This window comes from Anopheles coluzzii, chromosome X (genome assembly GCF_943734685.1).
Source record: "Anopheles coluzzii chromosome X, AcolN3, whole genome shotgun sequence".
In the NCBI taxonomy this organism is placed as follows: domain Eukaryota; kingdom Metazoa; phylum Arthropoda; class Insecta; order Diptera; family Culicidae; genus Anopheles; species Anopheles coluzzii.
Genome location: NC_064669.1, coordinates 24820544 through 24842963, shown reverse-complemented (window position 1 = coordinate 24842963; position 22420 = coordinate 24820544). Strand labels below are relative to the sequence as shown.

The window sequence follows — 22420 nt, the reverse complement described above, 5'->3', positions numbered from 1 at the left end:
TTGAGTACTACTCTAACAAATACGGTCCAATGCAGCGTACAAACTGCCAGCGCTACGGACATGGTAGCGCAAATTGTTATCTTCCTCCAGTGTGTGTAAAGTGTGCCGATAAACACACATGCAAAACGTGTCCACTAAGCCAAACCACAACCTGTCCAGACGGTAAAATAGCTCCAGCCAAATTGAAGTGCGCAAATTGCAGTGAACATCATACAGCAAATTTCTCCGGCTGCCCAGCTAGGCTACGGCTTAAAAAGGTAACACCAACACCTTCTCGCTCCAGAGAATTTACGTACAACGAGACATCGTTCCCTCGTCTCCCCAACACAACCACACTTTCCACTCCTTCAAACCACGTGAATTTCTCTGAACTGTTCCACCAAAAACAAACACGTTCAAACAATAATCTTGACTTTGACCTCAACGAGATAGGGCAAATCGTTAAAGATGTATTTTCAAATCTGAGCAAATGTAGCTCAAAACAAGACCTAATCGCAGTTATTGTTCAAATATCAGCAAAATATTGTTTTCCTAACCTCAAATAATGTACTTAAAATCATTCACTGGAATGCCAACGGTATTTCAAACAAAAAAGACGAATTTTTTAACTATCTTTTGAAAAAAGATATACACATCGTAGCCCTACGTGAGACATTTCTTAAGAATGGTACTCGTTTTTCGCATCCCAATTATCATAGTTACAGACTAGACAGAACTCAGGGAGAAAAAGGAGGAGTAGCTTTAGTAATATCTAAAGCTATCAACCACGAAGTAAATAGTGACTACAAATTAAAAGTACTTGAAGCAATAGGAATTAGCATCAAGACCCAAAACAGTAAAGTGACCATTATTTCCATCTATAATCCAGGTTCAAACAATGATCACAGTAGTTTCAGGAAGGACAACACAAAACTAAGCAAAATATCAAATCACTTTATTATCTGTGGTGATTTTAACGCACGTCACCGTTTCTGGAACTGTAGCAAAGCAAATCAGATGGAAAAACCCTTTCCGAGGAAAACCAAAGAGGAAAATTTTCTATTGTTCATCCTGAAGAGCACACCCATTATCCAAATGACCCAATCCGTCTCCCCTCAACCATAGATCTACTATTTACTAACAAACCCGAAAAAATTTGCAATATTCTTACCATACAAAAATTTACCTCAAATCACTTACCTGTTTATTTTGAATATACTATTGGCCTGATACAAAACAAACATATTTCTGGAATATCGAACTACTCAGAAGCAAACTGGACTTTATTCAAAGAAATTTTAAATAATCGCCTCAATACAAATAATCTAAATCTCCAAAATATTAACACATCAAACCAAATAGATCAAATGATAAAATATGTCGCAAAATTAATTAACTACGCCCACCGTAAGTCTGTCCCATTCATAATACCAGATAAATTTAAAATAATTCTATCCCTTAATATACTCCAAAAAATTAAACATCGAAATACAACAAGGAAGCAATGGCAGAAAGATAGAAATAACACTATACTTAAAAAAAAACTTATAACACATTAAAAAAAGAAATAGTATTAGATATAAAAAACTTACGAAATCAGAGTTGGACAGGCAACCTTGAAAAAATTAATAACGACCCAAGCAAATCAAGACTATGGAAATTTGTTAGAATTATAAAAGGTAATTCTGCATTTATTCCTCCCTTAAAAGCTAATGGAAAGTGTTATATTACAAATAATGAAAAATATAAAATTCTGAGCGACCATTTTGAAAAAGCTTACAGAACAACGTTTCCAAATCAGAGCCCAATTGAACATCACATCCAAGAGACAAATAGTAGATTATTTTCCTACCATCAAGCACAACCCAGCAACAACTTCGATCCCATTAACTTTATTAAACCAAAACACATTACAAACATCATTTATAAGTTGAGATCAAAAAAATCTCAAGGGCCAGATCAAATCAATAACCATTCCCTAAAACAGTTGCCTAAAAAAGCCATCGTATATTTAGCGTTTATTTTAAACGCTTGTACCAAAATCCACTATTTTCCTCTTTAATGGAAAATTGGCAAAGTCATCCCAATTCCAAAACCCAAAAAAGACCATAAAGACCCTAAAAGCTATAGACCAATAAGTTTGCTCAGTTGTTTGGGTAAAATTTTTGAAAAAAATTTACACAAAAAAATTATTAAGCATCTCAATCAACACACCATCATACCTTCTTACCAATACGGTTTTCAACCAGGGCATTCAACTACTACACAAATTGATAGATTAACCACAAACATCAAAACACAGCGAAATATTAAAAAATCCACTGGTTTTGTGATGCTAGATCTAGAAAAAGCGTTTGATACGGTATGGCACCAAGGGCTTTTGTACAAACTAATTTTTTTCAATTGTCCTCCGAACATCATTGAACTGATTCAGTCATTTTTATGCAATAGAAGCTGTTTCGTGAAAATAACCTCTTCGAAATCAAATGACATTCACCCACCTGCCGGTTTACCCCAAGGCAGCGTGCTATCACCCGTTCTTTTCAACATATTTACAAGCGACTTACCTAAAACAAAATCTGTAAAAAAATATTGTTTTGCAGATGACTTTGCTATGAGTAGTTCAGATTCCAATCCAAAATCTATTATTAAAAACCTCAACAATGGGATTAAAAAATATGTGACATTTTGTAAAACTTGGAAATTAAAAATCAACGAGGAAAAATCTGAGGCCATATTTTTTACACGTTGCACTAGCGCATATAAATTACCAGATCGTAATCTAAAAATAAGTGACTGGGATAATGCTTGGAAAGATAATGTAAAGTATTTGGGATTGTTTTTGGATAAAAGGCTCACCTTCAGGAAACATATAGAGGAAAAAGTTATAAGTGGATCAAGACTTATAAAAATTTTGTATAGCTTCATAAACAAGAATTCTAAATTGAACTTAAAAAACAAACTGCTACTTTAACAAACCGTAATTAGGCCAACAATTCTTTACTCATCTAAAGTATGGGCAAATTGTGCAAAAGTTGCAAAAGTATAAATAAGTTACAAGAATTTCAGAATAAGTTCTTGAAGAGAGTCCTAAACCTTCCCCCATGGCATAGTACATTTGATATACATAGAATTACTGGTTTTGAACTAGTAAAAAAATTTTGTTCGTAACACATAAGTATTGTAATGCCAGTGAAGGCACAATTGTAAATAGCTAGATTATAATGTAGATGTAAAAAAAAGGAGTAAGGACTAGTACGTAGGATTATCTTAAGGTAAAACAATGAGAGGGTTTTTTTTAATTTTTCCCGATGTACTTCAATTCAGGTAAAGATGTACAATCCAAATACGCAAAGCGTTATAACAATCAGGTTATTGAGTAGAGGTCAATCGATCGGAACCAATGTATAATTCGTGGAATACTGTTACAAAACAAATCAATAAATTACTTACTTACTTACTTACTTACTTTCTATGATTCATATTCTGCTACTAAAATTTGTTTCAATTGTTTAATTTAAAATTGTTGGTGGCCAACAAATGTAGAACGAATTCACAGAGTTTTTCACATTTTATTGATCGGTTCCTATAATTTTTTGGTATCGTCCGATTGGATATCAATGCAAGTGAGCCAAAAAATTGTGGGAAGCACCCAACAAATTGTCTTAAGAGACAATGAAATGGGAATGAACCAATAAATCAAGGGAAACCTCGTAAAATAGTTTTATAAAAACTCATTGAATCCAGAGACAAAATTTAAGTATAGAAATCACTTAAAATCCTAAGAAAAAAAACAGCTTTAAAACCCGTAAAGACAATGCTGTATTTATAACATTTTTGGAGATGACATACACTATTTCATTTGGTTTTTACACTTGTCTGAAAATTTTTGGAATTTTTCATCGTTCATAGTTTTCTACATATGTGTGTATTGTTCCCACTATTTTTTTTCATATTACTATTTTTACCGGGGCCATTTTTTCTGAATAAACCGAGGTAAAATTTAATACATTTTGTAGGTGTTATATATGCATATATTTTTACATCTTTTGCATACTAGCAAACATGCGCTTCTTGTTTCTTTGATGAACCTTTTCAAATCTAAGCATAGATTATGAATGTTGAATGTAAATTTGAAATTGAAAAGCAATTGAGACAAACATCATTTTCAAACTCTTTACATGTGCGTATAAAGTAATGCCGCTATGGTTCAGAAATGTTCAACAAACAAATGTTCAATCAACAAACAAAAGAATAGGTTGCTTTCACAGAATAAAAAAAAATGTTGTAAATAGCATCTATAGGCTCATGTTGGATCACGTAGCCAAATTAGCTGAACATTGCTGTAGAAGAGCTCAGATATTTTAACAGAAATACGAGTAGCGCACATACAACACTTATTAATATAAGGTACTTACTTGTAACGCAGTCACGCGCTGAAGCGGAAAAATCCTGTCCACCAGCCTGTTCACCCGAGCTACACGTAAACCCAAGCGACGGATTGTTAAACTGGGAAGCAGTTGGAGTTGTGCACGAAGTGAGATACGGTGAGTATGGACCAGTTGAGCTGTAGCTCCAGTGAGAGTTAGTGGAGCTTAGACCGAATTGGGTCATATCTATGAAATAAAATATAACATATTTATAAAAAAGAGTACTTTATAAATAAACGATGTTAAGATTTGATAGGATCAATAAATTAAAACTCAGCATTATTATTGCATTTGTATAAAGATCAAACTGACCATCTTCATCATCTTTCTTGATACAACAATTAATTCGTGTAACCGATCCTCTGCACACCTACTGGTAGGGATTTCCTATCCAGTGCTGTCCCATTTTAGTAATTGTCGCTTCAGTCAACATAAACTTGTGAGCTTCGCTTTACTTATACTGTAGCTAGTCAGTTTTCCGTATAATTTCGTCTGTATCATTATCGATTACGCGTCTGATAAGCACTCGGATGTTTGAAAACCATTGTGACTGCCTACTTAGCCTGGTGGAGAGTTCAGCTCTTTTCTTTTCATTGTTACTCCATTGGATCCTCTCTAGAGGGAGCCTGAGCCTGGACCTGGATGAAATGAAATACCGCCTCCGCTTGAGTAGCTGAAAGTGTTCGCATGTTTTTTGCGGTTTTCGCCAGACGAGGTAAAACTCAAACCCCGTTAGTTGTTCCCTGTCACTTCTGTTGCTGCTTATAATTCAATGTTTAAAACTGTATTACGCTTATCGTCGGGGAAGGAGACAATCCCAAGCTACGCTGAGATTTGTATGTCTACTTCATCTTCTCGTAGCAGACGAAGAGTGCGGACGTGTTCTACCTGGCGCTCCTCGACCGAACCAAAATATATACCCCTGTGATCAGTGCAGTGCAGAATTTCCTGTGTCCATGCAGTGCAGTGCTGGAATGTGTTGTTCGTGGTTGGTTGTTCAGGAGTTATGTGCTGTGCGTTATGCTAGTGCGTGTGGGAAAAAAACAAACTTAGACATCCTTTTATGTCGTGCGTTGTTTTCACAGAAAGACGTTAAAGTAAAAATTTAACATTTTTAACAACAATCATAACGCACTTTACGTTGTTCGATTTTCTCAAAGCGCTACGTAAAGTGCTGTGGCCCAAGGTTGTAGCCTGCTTTATGAGTGCAGATACAGTAGGTGACCGCTAACTGAGAGGTAAACAAGCTCCAGTTAACGAACAATGTTCGCTAACTGGAGTGACGTTTCTATGGATTGATTGTTTTGATTGGCGTTGACTGGAATAAACATACCAAACTTTTTTTACATTTATGTTGATATAAAGTATGGTAATTCGTGTAATAACATAAATTAATAGCAAACGTAGGCAAGAGACCCTAAATTTGTTTGAAAAATGCACATTTGCGACAAATTTCTCTTCAGGAGATTCCGGATGTTTCATGTTTTGACGTTTAAGTGTTCGTTAACTGAGAATCACTCCAGTTAGCGAACCTCCAGTTAAAAAGCACTCCAGTTAAAACACATCCAGTTAGCGGTCACCTACTGTAGTGAAAGTTTCTAAGAAATGAGTGTTTAAAGACATTAGTCTGGTGGACTCGCATAAGACATTTGTGTTCAGAAGCGAAGTGGTATTGTGGTGTAGTGGACATTGAGGAAAAATTGTGACAGTGACGTTTTTCAAGTGTAAATGCTGAGAAGGCCGACGATATGTTGGACGCTCCTTCTGCCGCGAGGGCTCATCCCCCTCCCGGCACGAGTTCCCGGGCTAGGACATAACCGGAATGGTTTAACGGCGAGGAAGGAGAGCTAATGTATCTGGTTCTGACTACCGAAGAAGGAAAGCCGCTACCAGGTCCGTTCATCATTATCAAAAGTCTACAACCGCATGTTGGACGACCGGTATAAGGTAACCTGATTAACAATAATACCAAGTACCTTTTGAAAACCCGATCATTGTCCCACTACAAAAAGTTACAAACACTAACCAAGCTCATTAATGGAACACTTATCACCATCACACCCCACACTACTCTTAATACCGTCCAATGCGTAATTTTTTTCTGACCTTAAACACATGAAAGATGAAGAAGGTCTAGCAAATTTAAAAGATCAAAAAGTCACTTTCCCAAGCGATTCAAAACGCTCCAAAGTAGTATGGAAAAAAAGAACTAGCCTTCTACTTCGGGTTCTACTTTGGTTGCTGAAAATCAGAAAAATGTAGAACATGTGGGTTCCAGGAAAGAGCAAAAAAAAATGAGATCTCGAGAGTGCCACGCAAACAATGAGACCCCAAATTGTGAGTGATTCAGGCCGAGGGGTATGAGGAAGCACGGAGAAACGCGCTGCGATGAGAGTTCGCATTCTGTTTTACACGCGCGCTTCACTAACACCAATACAAATACCGTGCTTTGACGAGCCGTCTGTGAATGTGTGTGTGTCTTCTTTCAGCGAGCTCACCAACTTGGATCTGCTCGTCACATCGTGTTGTCTCGCTTACACTACAGCATCGAACCATCGCTCCGTATGTCCCCCCTCCTACGCGTACAAAACCACCAGTACAGCGCGACGCTTTGTCGGAGATGGTTGTGCGCGTTTCGTTCTAAGTCCCGCGCGCAGTGTTTGTGCGTTGATGCCTATTTCGTTCAAAGTCTCGTTCGCCGGTGTGTTTTGGTGAAGTGTGAAGTGAACAGTGTGTACAGACGCACATGCAGTGCGTGCATCGACAGGTAAGATTTACTGAACAGAGGCAACGCAGATTGTCGACAAGTTTCCCGCAGGCTGGGCCGACCCGGTACTTTGCAGTATGACGCCATTCGTGAGTATGAAGGATTCTAAATGTGTACTTTAGTATGTACTTTATGTTTCAATAAAGTGTTTAATGTAATAAAAAATGACCGTGTTTGTGTTTAGTTTTTGAATAAGTGCATGAAAGAAAGCGAAAAACAACAAGCTTTTGATGTGTTGGTAGCATGGCTCGAAAGAACACAAACACACCGTGCTGCAGAGCGCACCGTGCGTTACGGGTGGGGTGGGGGAGGGCTCGCGTGAGTGGGTAACTCATTGGTCGAAGAGACACTGTATTTCGATAGCGTCACTCAAATCACTCAAAAAATACACTCATTTTGCCGGACGGGTGTACAACTGCAGGACGACTTCACTCACCCAAACGACCAAAACGCGATGAATGGGTAAAATGATGGACCTGAGATGGGGCCCTATCTCAGTACCCATACTGGTACCCAATAGCAGACAATTTTGGACTTATTTTTTGAGAGAGAGCGAAAAAGCTGATGCTCCTCCCTCTTCTCCCACTCTCTAGAATTTCATATGTATGAGTTCTAGGTGAAGGGGAAAGGAGAGGAGATGTAGCAAGTGAATTAAATGATGAGGAGAGGGGAGACACATTCATTCACCAGTCACCGCCAATATCGAGAATTGACCGGTGGTGTTTGGGTTATCGGCGTTCCGTGTGGACCACGGATGCTAAATGATAAGAATGTGTATAATTTCGTACAGTATCTCATTGTCACGGAACCTTACAAATGTTACTGCGCGGTTGAATCTGGAATCGCGCATCGAATCGATGGAAGAAGGGAGTACGAACGAGGGGGGAGAAGAGGAAGCACAGAGAAAAACGCTGCACATTCACTCATACATTCTTACAGCAGCAGGCAATTCGCGAGAACATGAAATCAGGAGAGAATATTTTAACGCTCGCGAATGCCCAAGCGAGTCAACACGCTCGAAAGTAGTAAGGAAAGTAGAAATGAAGTAGCCTTCTACTTCCCGTTCTACTTTTGTTGCTTAAAATCAGAAGAATGTAGAAACATGTAAGTTCCAGGAAAGAGCAAAAAAATGAGTTCTCGCGTGTACACCACACACACGCACGCGACGACTCACTCACGCTTACGTTCTTGTTCTACGCCCCTCGCCCTTCTCACTCGCCCCACAGATCTATTTTTAGAACATATCACTCACTTCCATCGACGGCGGTCGATGTGGCGATGTGTGTCGTCGCGCCCGCTGCGCAAAGCGATCGAAAACTTCTCAAACTTAAACTGCAAACATATTTCACAGCCCATAGCCGGCATCGCGAATAAATGAACACATTTTAACAGTCGTTTAAAGTTCATTTTGGTTTAACCGAGTTCATTTGTTGTTCATTCCTGTTTAAATAAACGACCGTCAAAACAGTTAATGACTGCTCGATATCGCATATAGGCAAACACGGGTTAAAAATTCGAGCAGTATAATTAAACGACTGTTAATTTGTATCGCATACGCACTTGACAGTCGTTTGTTTAACGACGGCATAGAACCAGTCGTTAAAATTAACCAGTTTAACCAGTCGTTAAAATTAACAAATGAACTCAATGCGTTTGCGATGCCAAATTCTAGCAAATTTTAACGACTCTGGTTAATTTTTAACGACTGTTAATTTTAAACCAATTCTTTCGCGATACCAGCTCATGGCTGTGAAATATTTCGCATTCAAAATTGTTGCAAATTTATAAATGAAATATTTCGAAATTTTCTGCACTGAAATTTTTGGATTGAAATATTTCTTCGATCGGAATCCAAGCGTTTTCCCTGACATTTCTGCTCGCTGTTTCGATCGCTTTTTGCGGAAAGCGATCAAAAATCCTAGCTACAAAACTGCTCGATTTTGTCGTGCGGGGTGTGTCCCGCACTAAAAATTTCAAAATATTTCATTTATCAACTTGCAACAATTTTGAATGCGAAATATTTCGCAGCCATGGGCTGTGAAATATGCATGCAGTTTGAGTTGGAGAAGTTTTTGGATCGCTTTGCGCAGCGGGGTGTTGTCGATTTTGTCAGAAACACTTCTTTTCTTCAGACCAAATCTCTGACTTGGAGCGTCGGCGTTCCGATTGAACTATCGCGACTATCGATCAGTGCGCGCGGTTAAAACAACCTTTTGTATTGTGTTGTATGTAGCGCACGCGCCAAAATTGTAAAAGTGCGCCTCAAGGAAACATTTTGGACCTAGCTTGAACAAAAACTGAGATGTCATGCTATATCTTCTATACCGCACCTGCTTGTACTCATTCGCGAGCGTTAAATAATTCTCTCCTGATTTCATGTTCTCGCGAATTGCCTGCTGCTGTAAGAATGTATGAGTGAATGTGCAGCGTTTTTCTCTGTGCTTCCTCTTCTCCCCCCTCGTTCGTACTCCCTTCTTCCATCGATTCGATGCGCGATTCCAGATTCAACCGCGCAGTAACATTTGTAAGGTTCCGTGACAATGAGATACTGTACGAAATTATACACATTCTTATCATTTAGCATCCGTGGTCCATACGGAACGCCGATAACCCAAACACCACCGGTCAATTCTCGATATTGGCGGTGACTGGTGAATGAATGTGTCTCCCCTCTCCTCATCATTTAATTCACTTGCTACATCTCCTCTCCTTTCCCCTTCACCTAGAACTCATACATATGAAATTCTAGAGAGTGGGAGAAGAGGGAGGAGCATCAGCTTTTTCGCTCTCTCTCAAAAAATAAGTCCAAAATTGTCTGCCTTTGGGTACCAGTATGGGTACTGAGATAGGGCCCCATCTCAGGTCCATCATTTTACCCATTCATCGCGTTTTGGACGTTTGGGGCGGACCCTACTAGCAATGAGAATGAAAAAGTGTGCAACTTTCAGGCGAAGGGCATGTAGAAGCATGGGGAGACGTTTGGAAATACGCGGAATTACGCGGCGGCGCGAGCGTGTTTTGGTTTCTACACAGTTTTTGCACTCACACAATTACACATGTGTGAATGTGTGCGTTCTCTTTCAGCCTGCGCGCTCAGTTTGGTTTTCTTGCAGCGGCATGCGGGTATCGGTGTCTCGCTCGCACTAGTGCAGCGAGTGTTCCTCTGTGCGCTCCCTTTCTTGCCACCACACGAAATCGTCAGTTCAGCTCAAGCGTTCGCCGTGAAAGGCCGCACACGTGTTAGCCTAAGTCCCGGGCGATCGAAGTTTCGCTAAGTGTTGAAGTGTTGTGCACATTGAAATGAAGCTGCGCTTTTCTTTCAACATTTATCTTAAATGTGTGATTTGCGCTGCTTTATTTCAATGTTTATTTTTGCTGTATCGAACATCAACAACGGGATCCACGCGGTTAGACGGCTCTTTGAAATACGACGATTTTTATTATATTAAGAATTTGTGTGATTTTGTGGCAAGATTGTGTGAAGCTATGTGTGAAAATGCCCCTTTATTTGCAATAAAAGTGATAAAAAATAAACCAAGTTTGATGTGTTCAAGATTTTGTTTTGATTCGGGTGCACCAAGTCCGAATGAAGGGAAGCGCGCTACGAAAGAAACGAGCGGGAGGGGGTGTCAGTCCAGCGCAGCGCAATTCGCTGGAATCAAGTGGGAGGGGGTACCAGTTCAGCGCTGCGCAAGCCGAAAGAAACGGGAAGGAAGCGGTATGATAAAACAACGCGAGCGAGCGTTCTTTACAGCGAGAGCGCCTCGTGTATTTTAAAGGCAAGCAAGAGAGCGCATTCTCTCCGTGGTAGCGCTCCCTCCGCCATTTTTAATTTCGAGCCCAAAACAACGGACTTTGGATCCGATTTCGGGCCGGACCCCCACCGCATGTGTCTACCTACCCCTCGCCTGAAAATTTCGTTCTCTTTGTCTGTCGGGGAGAGTGAATGTGGTTTTTTGGGGGTGGGGGAATGAGATACAGAGACAAATTTCGCTACACATTAACACATACATTCTCACTGCACGGGTTGAACTGCGAATGCTCAGTTCTGAGAGAATATACTCGAGCGCTCGGGCATGAGTGCAAGCAAGCGCGGTATAGAGGATAGAGCGAGATAAACGATTATTTTGCTCCAAGCTTTCTACTTTTGTTCCGTTGGGTGAGTGCAAGCAGGTGCGGTATAGAAGATAGAGCAAGACAGCCCAGTTTTTGTTCAAGCTAGGTCCAAAATGTTTCCTTGGGTATGTGTTAATGTCCTGTTCCCCTGTTAATGTCCTGTTAATGTTAATGTTCCCCGCTCCTCCGGGGAAAAAACCTCCTTCTCTCCCAAAGATCCCCCCCATCTCCCATCCCTATCCCTTCCTCTTCAAATCCCCTCAACTCCGAGGGAGAGGAGCCCCTTCTCTCACCCGATAATGCCCCATTCATCATGGTGAGGAGGTCAGAGAGGAGGAAAGCTTCTTAAACACAATGACCACATACACCACACCTTCTTTTTTATCAACTTCAAACATTCTTTCTACAAATTCCCATCCTCAGTTAAATAACAATACACCTTTCTTTGCTATGTCCTGGAATATCCGGAGCATGAGCCGTAACTTTGATGATCTAAAAATTCTAATCAAGACCACAACACCACCATGGAAAGACCATCCATCACACCAAGACCAGAGAATCCTATCACGACTTCGGATAGGACACACCCGGCTCACCCACACCTTTTTATAAAAAAAATCAATCCCACCACTAAGCAGTTCCTGTAGTGTCGCCATCACCGTCCGTCGCATCTTAACGGAATGCCATGGACATTCTGCGGCACGCATCTCCTGCAATTTGGACCACAGCATCGACACCATCCTCTCACCAGACAGCGATTGCAAGCGTTAAATTTTAAAATTCCTTCGTATCACGTATCAATCGTTTTAAACAACTCTAACCAAAACCACATTTGTAACAGACAATACAATCAACGTATAGCTTTAAATAAACCGAAACTACCTGGTATAAGGTAACTGCAAGCCACAAATGGCTTGCAAAGAAAAATGTTAGATTTTAAGTATAGAATTAATCAACCGATTGAAAGAGGCGAATGAGGCCAATTTATTTATTTATTTATTTATTTATTTATTTATTACGATACAAATATCTGCCTCAGAGGGCCAAATATAGGGAAACTTACTGACTAAAACTTAAAATTAATGATAACAAACAAATACTTAAATCTAACTAGACAAACATATACTAGACAGCAAGCAATTTGTAACACAGCCAACACACGTAAAATGAAAGAATTAGGATGGGGAAACAAAAAGGGAGTCAAAGAACTGAAGGAAGAGGGGGCGAAGGGATTGAGGGGGAATATGAAAATCAAACACACCAGAGGCACTGTTGAAGCGATGGAGGGATCGACAAAACGGATCATTGGTGCCATACAGCGTTCTTCTCGACGGGATTTGAAGGAAATCACGGCGTCGAAGAAAGCGAGCAGGCGCGTACAGCGGTATTCTGTTAAGAAGTGAAGGACAATCAATCTCGTTCCGAAGCAAACCACTGATAAGCAAAGCTTGAGAAGCAGAGCGACGATCATGCAGTGTCATCAATCCAAGCATACGGCATCGGACTTCATAAGGGGGAAGAGAAGCACCCGATTGCCCTAAAAGACGCCTAATGGCAATACGGGTGAATCTGCGTTGAACACTTTCAACCCTTTCAATCCATACCGAGCTGACCGGGCACCACACAATGCTAGCATATTCTAAAATAGGGCGGACTAAGCTACAGAAAAGGGCTTTGAGGCATATAGGGTCACGCACATCATTTGCCATAGCACAAATCATTCCTAGTACACTGTTGGCATGGTTAATGGTACGCTCAATATGATGATTGAATGACAGCTTTGCATCAAGGTGAACCCCAAGATCACGAATGACATTAACACGATTTAATACAACAGAGTTTAGTGAATAATTATGAGACAACACATTTAAGCTCCGAGAGAAAGATATACAAGCACATTTATCGATACACAGGGAGAGAAAGTTAGCAGAACACCAAGAGGACAAGGAGTCTAACAGACATTGAAGAGAGACACATGAATTAGAGTCAGTGATAGGACAAAATATGTTTAAATCATCTGCAAACATAAGGAAGGAATCGGATGGAAGAACAGAGCACAGATCATTGACAAATAAAATAAAAAGTAAAGGATTCAAGACACTACCCTGGGGTACACCCGACGAACAATGAAACTCATAAGAAAAACCGTCATTCAATTTAACACAGCAAAAACGATTCGATAGAAATGATTGTAGCCATTCAAGAAAGAAAGGAGAGAAGCCAAGTTTCTTGAATTTAGCAATGAGCAGAGAATGGGAGATTTTATCAAACGCAGCTTTGAAATCGGTATACACAGCATCAACCTGCATGCCAGAGTCCAGATTTAAGAGTGCTGAGGAAACAAATTCCATAAGATTAGTAGTGGTGGAGCGGCCAGCCATAAAGCCATGTTGATTTGGAATGATCCACGATTTCACCATTTCCATTAGAGGTAAACGAATAACGGATTCAAAGACTTTGCTGAACGCCGATAAAATAGATATGCCACGATAATAAGAGACGCAACCACGATCACCCTTTTTAAAACTGGCCTTATCTATGTTTGTTTCCAAATATTCGGAAAAGTAGCCGTAGACAAAGAAAGATTAAAAAGGAAAGAAACAGGAAGGGCTAGTGCTTCACGACAATGAAAGAGTTAAGCAACAGGAATACCATCGGGACCCGGCACTGAGGATGGTTTAAGGTTACCTAACGCACGTAAAACAGAAGCAGTGCTTACAGAAACAAATTCAACATTCAGGACATTGAGAGGGGTGAATGAAAGACTGGCCTCAAAGCTTGCAGAGTTATTTAAACCATTTTCATAGACACTCGAGAAATGATCAGCAAAAAGCGAACGAATGTCATTCGGGCACGTAGCAAGCACATCACCAAGTGACATACTAGTAGGGAGGCCGTTATTGGTTCTCATAGAGTTTATGTAATTCCAAAACGCTCGAGGGTTTGAACGGAAGCGAGATTGAAGACGCAAAACATATAATTTATGGCGATATCTGTTAAATGATCTGTAAGCGGATGCTGCATATTTAAATAACCTACGCGTGTACGGTGAACGCCAAGTCCGGTAAGCAGAGTTCGATCCCTAAGCAGAGAGCGCAGATGGCGGTCGGACCATGGAGGGGAAGGAGGTGGTCTGAAGAGAGGAGAACAGGAGTTTAAGGAAGTGATAAGGATAGCATTGAACTGTGTTACAGCCTCATTGATGGACGTACATTCAAACAAAAATGACCAATCAATAGAGGACAAAATTACACGCAGCCTAGCATAGTCAGCCTTCTTATAATTATAAATAGGACTAAGATTAACACTTTGCACAGAAACAGGTAAGTTGGCAGTGGATAGATATTCAATTTCAAAAACAAACGGAGGATGGTGGTCATCAATTTTTACAAGAGGAAGATCTGCCTCATAAACGGAACACGGCGTGAAGTTAAGAGAAAACAATAGTATAAGGTCAAGCACACGACCATTACGGTTTGGAATATTGTTGAGTTGACAAAGTTCCATAACGTTGAAAAAATCGACAAAAGGTGCATGGCATAGCAACGCATTATGAGGTGTATAGTGCTGGAAAGGCGTCGTTAAATTAACAGAATCTATCCACTGCAGAGAAGATTGATTAAAATCACCAAGAAGAATAAGTTTATCCTTGTTACGCAAGCGGGCTTTGACATCGTGAACGCATTCTAAAAGTTTTTCAAATGTACGCATATCAGCTGCTAAGTAGGGTGGGACATAGATAACACCTATAAATATATTAAAGCACTCATTTTTAATCACAACCCACACACACTCAAGCGGCGCGGCATTTACAGAAATAGGCGCTGATGCTAAACTGGTCGAAACAGCAATGAGAACACCGCCACCGCGAGTACGAGAACTATTATTTATGTTACGATCACAACGGTAAACGATAAATTAATCACTACTAAAGAGCATACTATTGGGTAAAGAATCATCAGCCCAGGTTTCAGTGAAAACAATCACATTAAAATCAGCAGCATCGGCCGCTAGCCTCAAATCAGTACATTTTGATCGTAACCCACGAGTGTTCTGATAGTAAATACATAGCAATTGGCTCAGAGCCTCTATAAAAAAGCCACCGCGCTTACCAGGAAAAAGCAACCAGCTACACATCGAGCAACAACATTGATCCATCAACCATCATGTAACCTCCGCCAAACCAACGTCAAACCCCACATTTTAGTGCAAAAAAAAGAAAAAAATAATATATTTGCTAGGGTAAATGTACCAAGAGTGGTGCAATTTGTAGTGGTGCAAATGTGTTTTAATGGATTTAAAGTGTCAGGATGGTGAATTCAAGAAAATTTTATCATATAGCAATAGGAATATGTTTTATCTTTGCAATCACAACCATTTTTACCATGAAACACACCGTTGTACCTATAATGATGGTATGGTTACTAAAGTCGTCGTATTGTGCTCCTATAGTGGTGGTAAACAAAGATGCCTCAAAACAGTGTATAATATCAATGGAACTTAATTTTGAAGCTGTTTTCGTGTGAATAGCAAGGATTACTGCCATAATAATGATTTCTTTCGTAATTTGATCGTAGAAAATGTATAAATTTGGTTGATGACAATATTGACTAAAGTTGACACCTGTCGTCAACCCACACGGAAGAGAAAGCTTGATTTGAAATCGATTTTTCACTGAGCCAGATAAGCGAATTCTGGCCTTTGCTTGGTAAATTATTTGCAGAAAACTCATTTATGTTGCTTATTTTAATGAAAACAGTACGACATGTCAAAAATATCGTCGGCAAAAATATAAAACATCATGATTTTATTGATTTTATAACTAAGACTAATATAGTATTTTGCGTACCTATAATGGCACTATCGTAAAAAAAACACTTAGAAATACGTAAATATGTGCAAAAGGCAAGAAAATTCATAAAACAGTATTTTTTGATAACAATTATGTTAAAAAAACTTATAATTGCGTTGTTATGTGGTAATGTAGAACGTTACCAAACATATGAATTTCGATATGAAATCCTAAAGGCCGGGCTACATTGATCGTACTCCGTAGTGTAATTTAGATTTTCACTAGCGTATCTGGCGGCGGCTGTCGGAAGCATTTTGCCAACAATTTGTAGCCGCTTCAGAAAATATGTTATTTTTTCTTGTTTTTTAATTAAACTGGACTGGAAAAGCTTTGTTTTTGATAGATAAATATGTTGTGCAAGTATTTCAGCCATTTTTGCATCAAAAAACGGTGAAAAAAAAACAACTTAAATTTGAGATCCGGCAGGACCATTCGCTTGGTGACCAAAAAAAGCTTCCACCAGCCGCCGCCAGATGCGCTAGTGAAAATTGAAATTGCACTAGCGAGTACAGACAATGTCCCCCGGCCTTAAGAATTTTGGAAAAATGTTGACACATTTTACAAAATAATGGATTTTCGGTCATTATGTAACGTAATGGCCCCATTAAACTATAAAACCCTTTGTAAAAGGCCAGAGAACATGTCACACTATCATAAATAACTTAACTACTGTTAATTTGGTCTACATGACAATAAAGAATGACTCAGACCACTCCGAGCTACAGCAATACCTTTTCGTTAAAATGTATATGACGAGAAAGAATGACACAGACCACTCTGCTCAAGGAACATTTTAAATCTTCAAATTCATATTCATAATCATATTTATTTGTTTACCTTTTGGTTACACAAATGCTTAAATAATACTTATTACCTATGTTCCTAACCTAACAAAAATTAACACAAATTATCAAAAATTTGAGAAAAAAAATTTTTTTTAGAAAATTAGAATCTAAAATTTAAAAATTAAAAATTAAGGCAGCACGGGATTATGGAGGGTTCTGATGCGGGATCGGAAAGAGGATAAGGGAAGGTTGAAATCAAACATAGAGTATACACAGTTAAATCGACGAATTGCACGAAGAAGGGGGTCATTACGGCCCACTGCATTTCGGCGGGAAGGGATCACTAGGGGAGGGCGGTTTCGAAGAACACGGTTAGGGGCGTAGAAAGGGATAGAAGAAAGAAGGGAAGGAGAATCAATATTACCAAGGAGTAATGCGGCAATAAAGGTGGACTGGGCATGGGAACGGCGGTTTTCCAATAGTTCCAGGCCAAGCTGCCGACACCTGTCCTCGTAAGGAGGTATGGGGGAGGACAATCTACCCAGGATTTTACATATAGCAAACCTGGTGAACGATCGCTGCACCCGCTCGATACGTTCCACGTGGGTTCGAGCTGTAGGGGACCAGACTACTGAGCAGTACTCCAAAATCGATCTGACCAGAGAGCAGAACAGAGTCTTCAGGCACATTGGGTCGGAGAAATCGCACGCAATTTTCTTTAGGAGACCCAATGTTTTCCGCGCCTGATTGACAACTGATTCAATGTGGTGGCTGAAGGTGAGGCCTCTGTCAAGCAAGACACCGAGGTCTTTTACGACACAAACACGATTGACTTGTACAGAATTTAGGACGTACGAGTAAGTGATTGAAGACTGCGAACGACTAAACGAAATGACGTTACACTTATCAGGACATAATGTGAGGGAATTACTAGAACACCAAGACGAAAAACGATCAAGAATATTTTGTAGGGAAATGTAATCTCTAGGAGACGAAACTGGGAGAAAGATTTTGAGGTCGTCTGCGTAGCAGAGGAAACACTCAGGAGGGAGGGTGGTACGGACATCATTAATAAAAATTATGAACAGCAAAGGACTTAGAACACTACCTTGCGGTACGCCTGCACTACATGAAAAGGGAGTCGAAAACATATCATTAAATTTAACACTATAGGAACGATCACATAGAAAAGAACGTAACCAAGATACAAAAAGATTATTGACGTCAAGTTGTGAAATTTTATTTAGAAGTAAGGAATGAGGAATACGATCAAATGCAGATTTGAAGTCAGTATAAATAGAATCAACTTGTTTAACTGACTCTAACTGGGATGATACGAAAGAGGTGAAGGACATAAGGTTAGTTGTTGTAGAACGGTTAGGAAAAAAGCCATGTTGCTGAGGGATAATAGTAGTGTAATGGGTTAGGCGATAGCTACGGTCGCCATATGATGAGCGTACAGCTGTACCTCAAGTATCGTCGCGGTAGGTCAGTTTTTACTGACATGAGCCGAGGTGGAATAACACTTTTGTTCAAAGCGGACTTTTCAACACTTGATCGTCCAGGCGATCATAGAAACCTTTAGGAGGTTTCCCTTACTGGAAACGTTGGAGTTTAGAAGCCTTACCTTGGGTAGGGGGACATAACTAAACTCTTGAAATAAGTTGGAAGGCAAAGTATTAGGAAGCGTAACGTCCTATCTTGGCAGTCCGAACGAATCTGACTTGCCAGGGCCGGAATTGGTTTTATTTATACTCAACGGGTTTCGTACATTTGGTTTTGGAATGTGTTTTTGTCCTAATTAAAGGTTATTGATATGAAGTACAATTAATACATTTTATTGGTGTGAGGTGTCTGTCAATTTGTCCCTATGCTGCGCTTTTAGTGTTTTTACAAAGGTTCTGGAAAGTTTCAACTGTTCTAGCCAAAGAACGAGTGCGTTCGTCGATCTTTGCCTACACTGCGCTTTTTAGCAATAAGTTGCTATGCGTTCTCTGTTTGTCCACTTTGCCGCAGTAACGCTTGAATTGCTTATGCTGCGCGTTTCGGTTGTTTTCAAGAAATGTTTCTCAATTGTTTTTTCTATGAACGGTATGGTCTGGGTGTGTTGCTATGGTGTGGATTGATTTGCTGATGTGTTATAATGAATGTGTTGCAATGGTGTGATTTAGCTTTCCGAAGTGTGTTACAATGTGTCTATAGCTGATAGTGTGTATTATAATAAGTTCTGTATAGCAGATATGCTACAGTAGAAGAGGTGAGTTTAAACACATAGGTATGGATAATATGCTCAAATACCTTGGTTATTGCGCATTGTATTGAGATGCCACGGTAGTTGGAAATGACAGACGGGTTACCTTTTTTGTGAAAGGGAACTAGCCATGCTCGCTTCCACAATAAAGGGAATGAAGACGAGGACAAAGATAGGTTAAACAATTTTACCAATAGAGGGACGAATAGAAAAGGTGACTTTTTTAAAACCGAGGCTGGTATTCCATCCGGTCCAGGGGAGAAGGATGGCTTAAGTTTTTTAAGAGCTTCAGAGACTGTATTAACATTGACAATACCCTCAGCCCATGCGACGGAGTTTAAACCAGGCAATATGCCCTCAGACTCCGTCAAAGGTTGACTCTCCGGTCTAGACAGACCATTGGCGAAATGCTCAGCGAATAGGGAACAGGTGTCAGCAGCATTGTCCGTAGTGACCGAACCGAGCGACATGGAAGTAGGAAGGGAAGAGGGATTACGACGCTTCTTGGCATAAGACCAAAAAAGTTTAGGATTACGGTGTAACATACATTGAAGCCTTCCAAGATACAACCTATAACTGGCCCGATTATAAATACGAAAAGCAGAAGCGGCATATTTGAAAACTCTACGATTATACTCAGAAGGAGTTGAACCGAGTTTTTTGAGGGCACGTGTCCTATCCGCCTTTAATGACCGCAATGTAGCATCATACCAAGGAAGGCGAGAGGACAAGTTTAGAACGAGGACAACATAAAGGGAGAGCTGCCTTAACAATATTACTAAATTGCTCCACCGCTACGTCCACAGTGGAGGGAGAATCGGTTCTAATTTCTAAAAAATTCCAATCAGAGTTGGTTATGATTTCCCTAAATTTTTCTAAGTTCATTTTCCAAAAATTCAACTCAGATTTGTTATCTCTAACATTATTACCATTATGCGGTAAAGGAACATTTACTACGAATTCCAGAGGTGGGTGATAATGATCTAATTTAACAATAGGGTCAATACTACAAGAAACTGGTGAACATGAATATGTCACTAACTCATTAACAAAAACTAAATCTAATTGCCTCCGAAAAATATTTACGACCCCTGAAAGTTGACGCAGATTGAATTCAGCTAATCCGTCTATAAAGTAGGATGAGGCAGGGTTAACGGCAAGCGGTGCGAAATAATCCTCATTTTGAGACCACGATAGTCCAGGTTGATTGAAATCACCGCATAAGACAAACAAATCCCTATCTTTCATGCGAGATTGTATTAATGTAATTGTATTGAAGAATGAGTCTAACGTGTCAGTATTCGAGCTGAGGTTTGGAGGTAAATACACACCACCAACAAAGAGTGAGTGACCGTTCAGTTTAATTTGAATCCATAAAAGTTCTAACGAGCATTGGGATACTTCAATGTGCAGCGACAAGAGCTTTCTCCTTGACGAAAGTCTCCACTTCTAAGATTGTGGCTGTCGGGCGGCAGCGCGACAGGTACAACCAGAATTTAGGCGTTTCTGGTGGTAGGAGCAATGTGGCATGAGCTGAAGTGGCGATGGGTGCGGTGCCATTTAGAAGCGGAGAGGTGGCGACAACGGACGGCGGAGAACGGTCCATTAAACGACGTTTTGCCGGGTTGCTAAGTTCGGTGGCTGGTGTTGACGAAAGAACTGGTGCTTTGGATGTCGATGTCTTGCGTTGAATGGTGAATGTAGAAGTGTGTGAAGCAGGACGAGTATCTGTGTGTTGATCGAGTGAGGATAGCATCGTGCGTTTTAGCGATTCCGCGGCAGCATCCATACGTGTTTGGAACTCAGCTGACAGCTGAGATTTGAGATCGGTGAGTGCCGCCGTTAGCTCAGCAATCATCACTGAGTGTCCGTTGCGGCGATTCTCCGAACAATTGTGGCAAAGCCACAGAATTTGAGAATCTTCTTTGATGAGATCCTTGACTGCGGCACTACTCACACCAAGACACGAACGATGAGCCCATCGCTTGCAGAAGCCGTCGCAAGTGTAAGTAAGTTCCTCGGATGACGAAGCACGGGCGCAGGTCAAACAGTGATCAGCCATGACGATTCAACAGGCTCACCGCGCCAAGGAGTTTACACTTTATATCACTTATACAGGCTTTGAGCACTTGAGTATATGAACAGTTTATTGAGGCTTGCACAACTGATAATCAAAACACAGTGCAATGATAGAACCAGATCGGAATTTGCGAAAATAAGTGCACAAAACGCAAATAAAGCGGAGCGAAATGTAGTACGTGCTATCAGTGTGAGTGTAAGCGAAGGTAGATAATAGTAGAAATGAAGGTAGATAATAGTAGTAGAATAGGTAGAAATCTTATCATCTTATCATAGTTTACATTAAGTCTTCATTTTTCAGTCGAATGTCGTGTATGATCTAACAAGACTATGACTAAGACTGATCATTTAAGACTGATAGAACCCATCTACAGAACTCTGTTAATGTTGTGAACTGGGCTATTTGCTCTTTATTTATACACTTAAAACATTACATTATAATAAATACACACGAAATACAAACACGTTAAAACGTAGGCCGCGCGCCAGCCGCACCGAGCGCCCCTGCCGAGAGCTCCTGCTCGATCGGCCTTCGTACACACTCTGCTCGGCGCTCGGCACACACTAAGCCTTGCACGTTTAGTGTGTGCGACAGTGTGCGTGTACACACTGTTGTCCCCCTGGACGTTGACCGGTGGCAGCGCAACTGCCACGGCAAGTCCAGGGGTCGGCACGCACGGCTGCCCACAACAGTTAAGACTACTTGTTAAAACCATTGCTTAACCTTTGTGATGTGAGGCGCAAACAAACTATCAAAAGAACAACATATTGCTAAGGATACTTTCCTGAGACGACAATGAAGCATCGTATATGAAGTCATAATAATGGTCGGGAATTGTTTGAGCATTATTATGTTGTCTTGATATTTTTTTCTTTCTAACCATTATATTTCTTTCTAACCATAAAACAGACTAAAATATGATTGTTCAAACGTACTCGAGAACAGACGTACCATCAAGGAGACAAACATATTGTTATCCTAAACCCTTTGTTTGGGATTGAAATGCGCCAAAATGTAGGCAATTTGTTGTGCACGTGAATTAAGGCATAAACCCAATAGCAGCGCCATCTCGAGGCAATGATACAATTACTCCCAACTTCACAGTAGCGCCATCTGCGTGGTTAATTTAGCAAATCATGGGGTCAAAAGGTGATGATATT

General features: G+C 40.3%; 1 protein-coding gene across 2 annotated transcripts in view; it reads right to left on the bottom strand.

Moving 5' to 3' along the window:
- Positions 1-22420, bottom strand: part of LOC120956088 (uncharacterized transmembrane protein DDB_G0289901) — a 350743-nt gene that overhangs the window by 111160 nt on the left and 217163 nt on the right. For both annotated transcript variants that reach the window (XM_049606605.1, XM_049606608.1), the window contains exon 5: positions 4398-4595. In XM_049606605.1, the coding sequence (XP_049462562.1) occupies positions 4398-4595 (198 nt within the window). The remainder of the gene's footprint in view (positions 1-4397; positions 4596-22420) is intronic.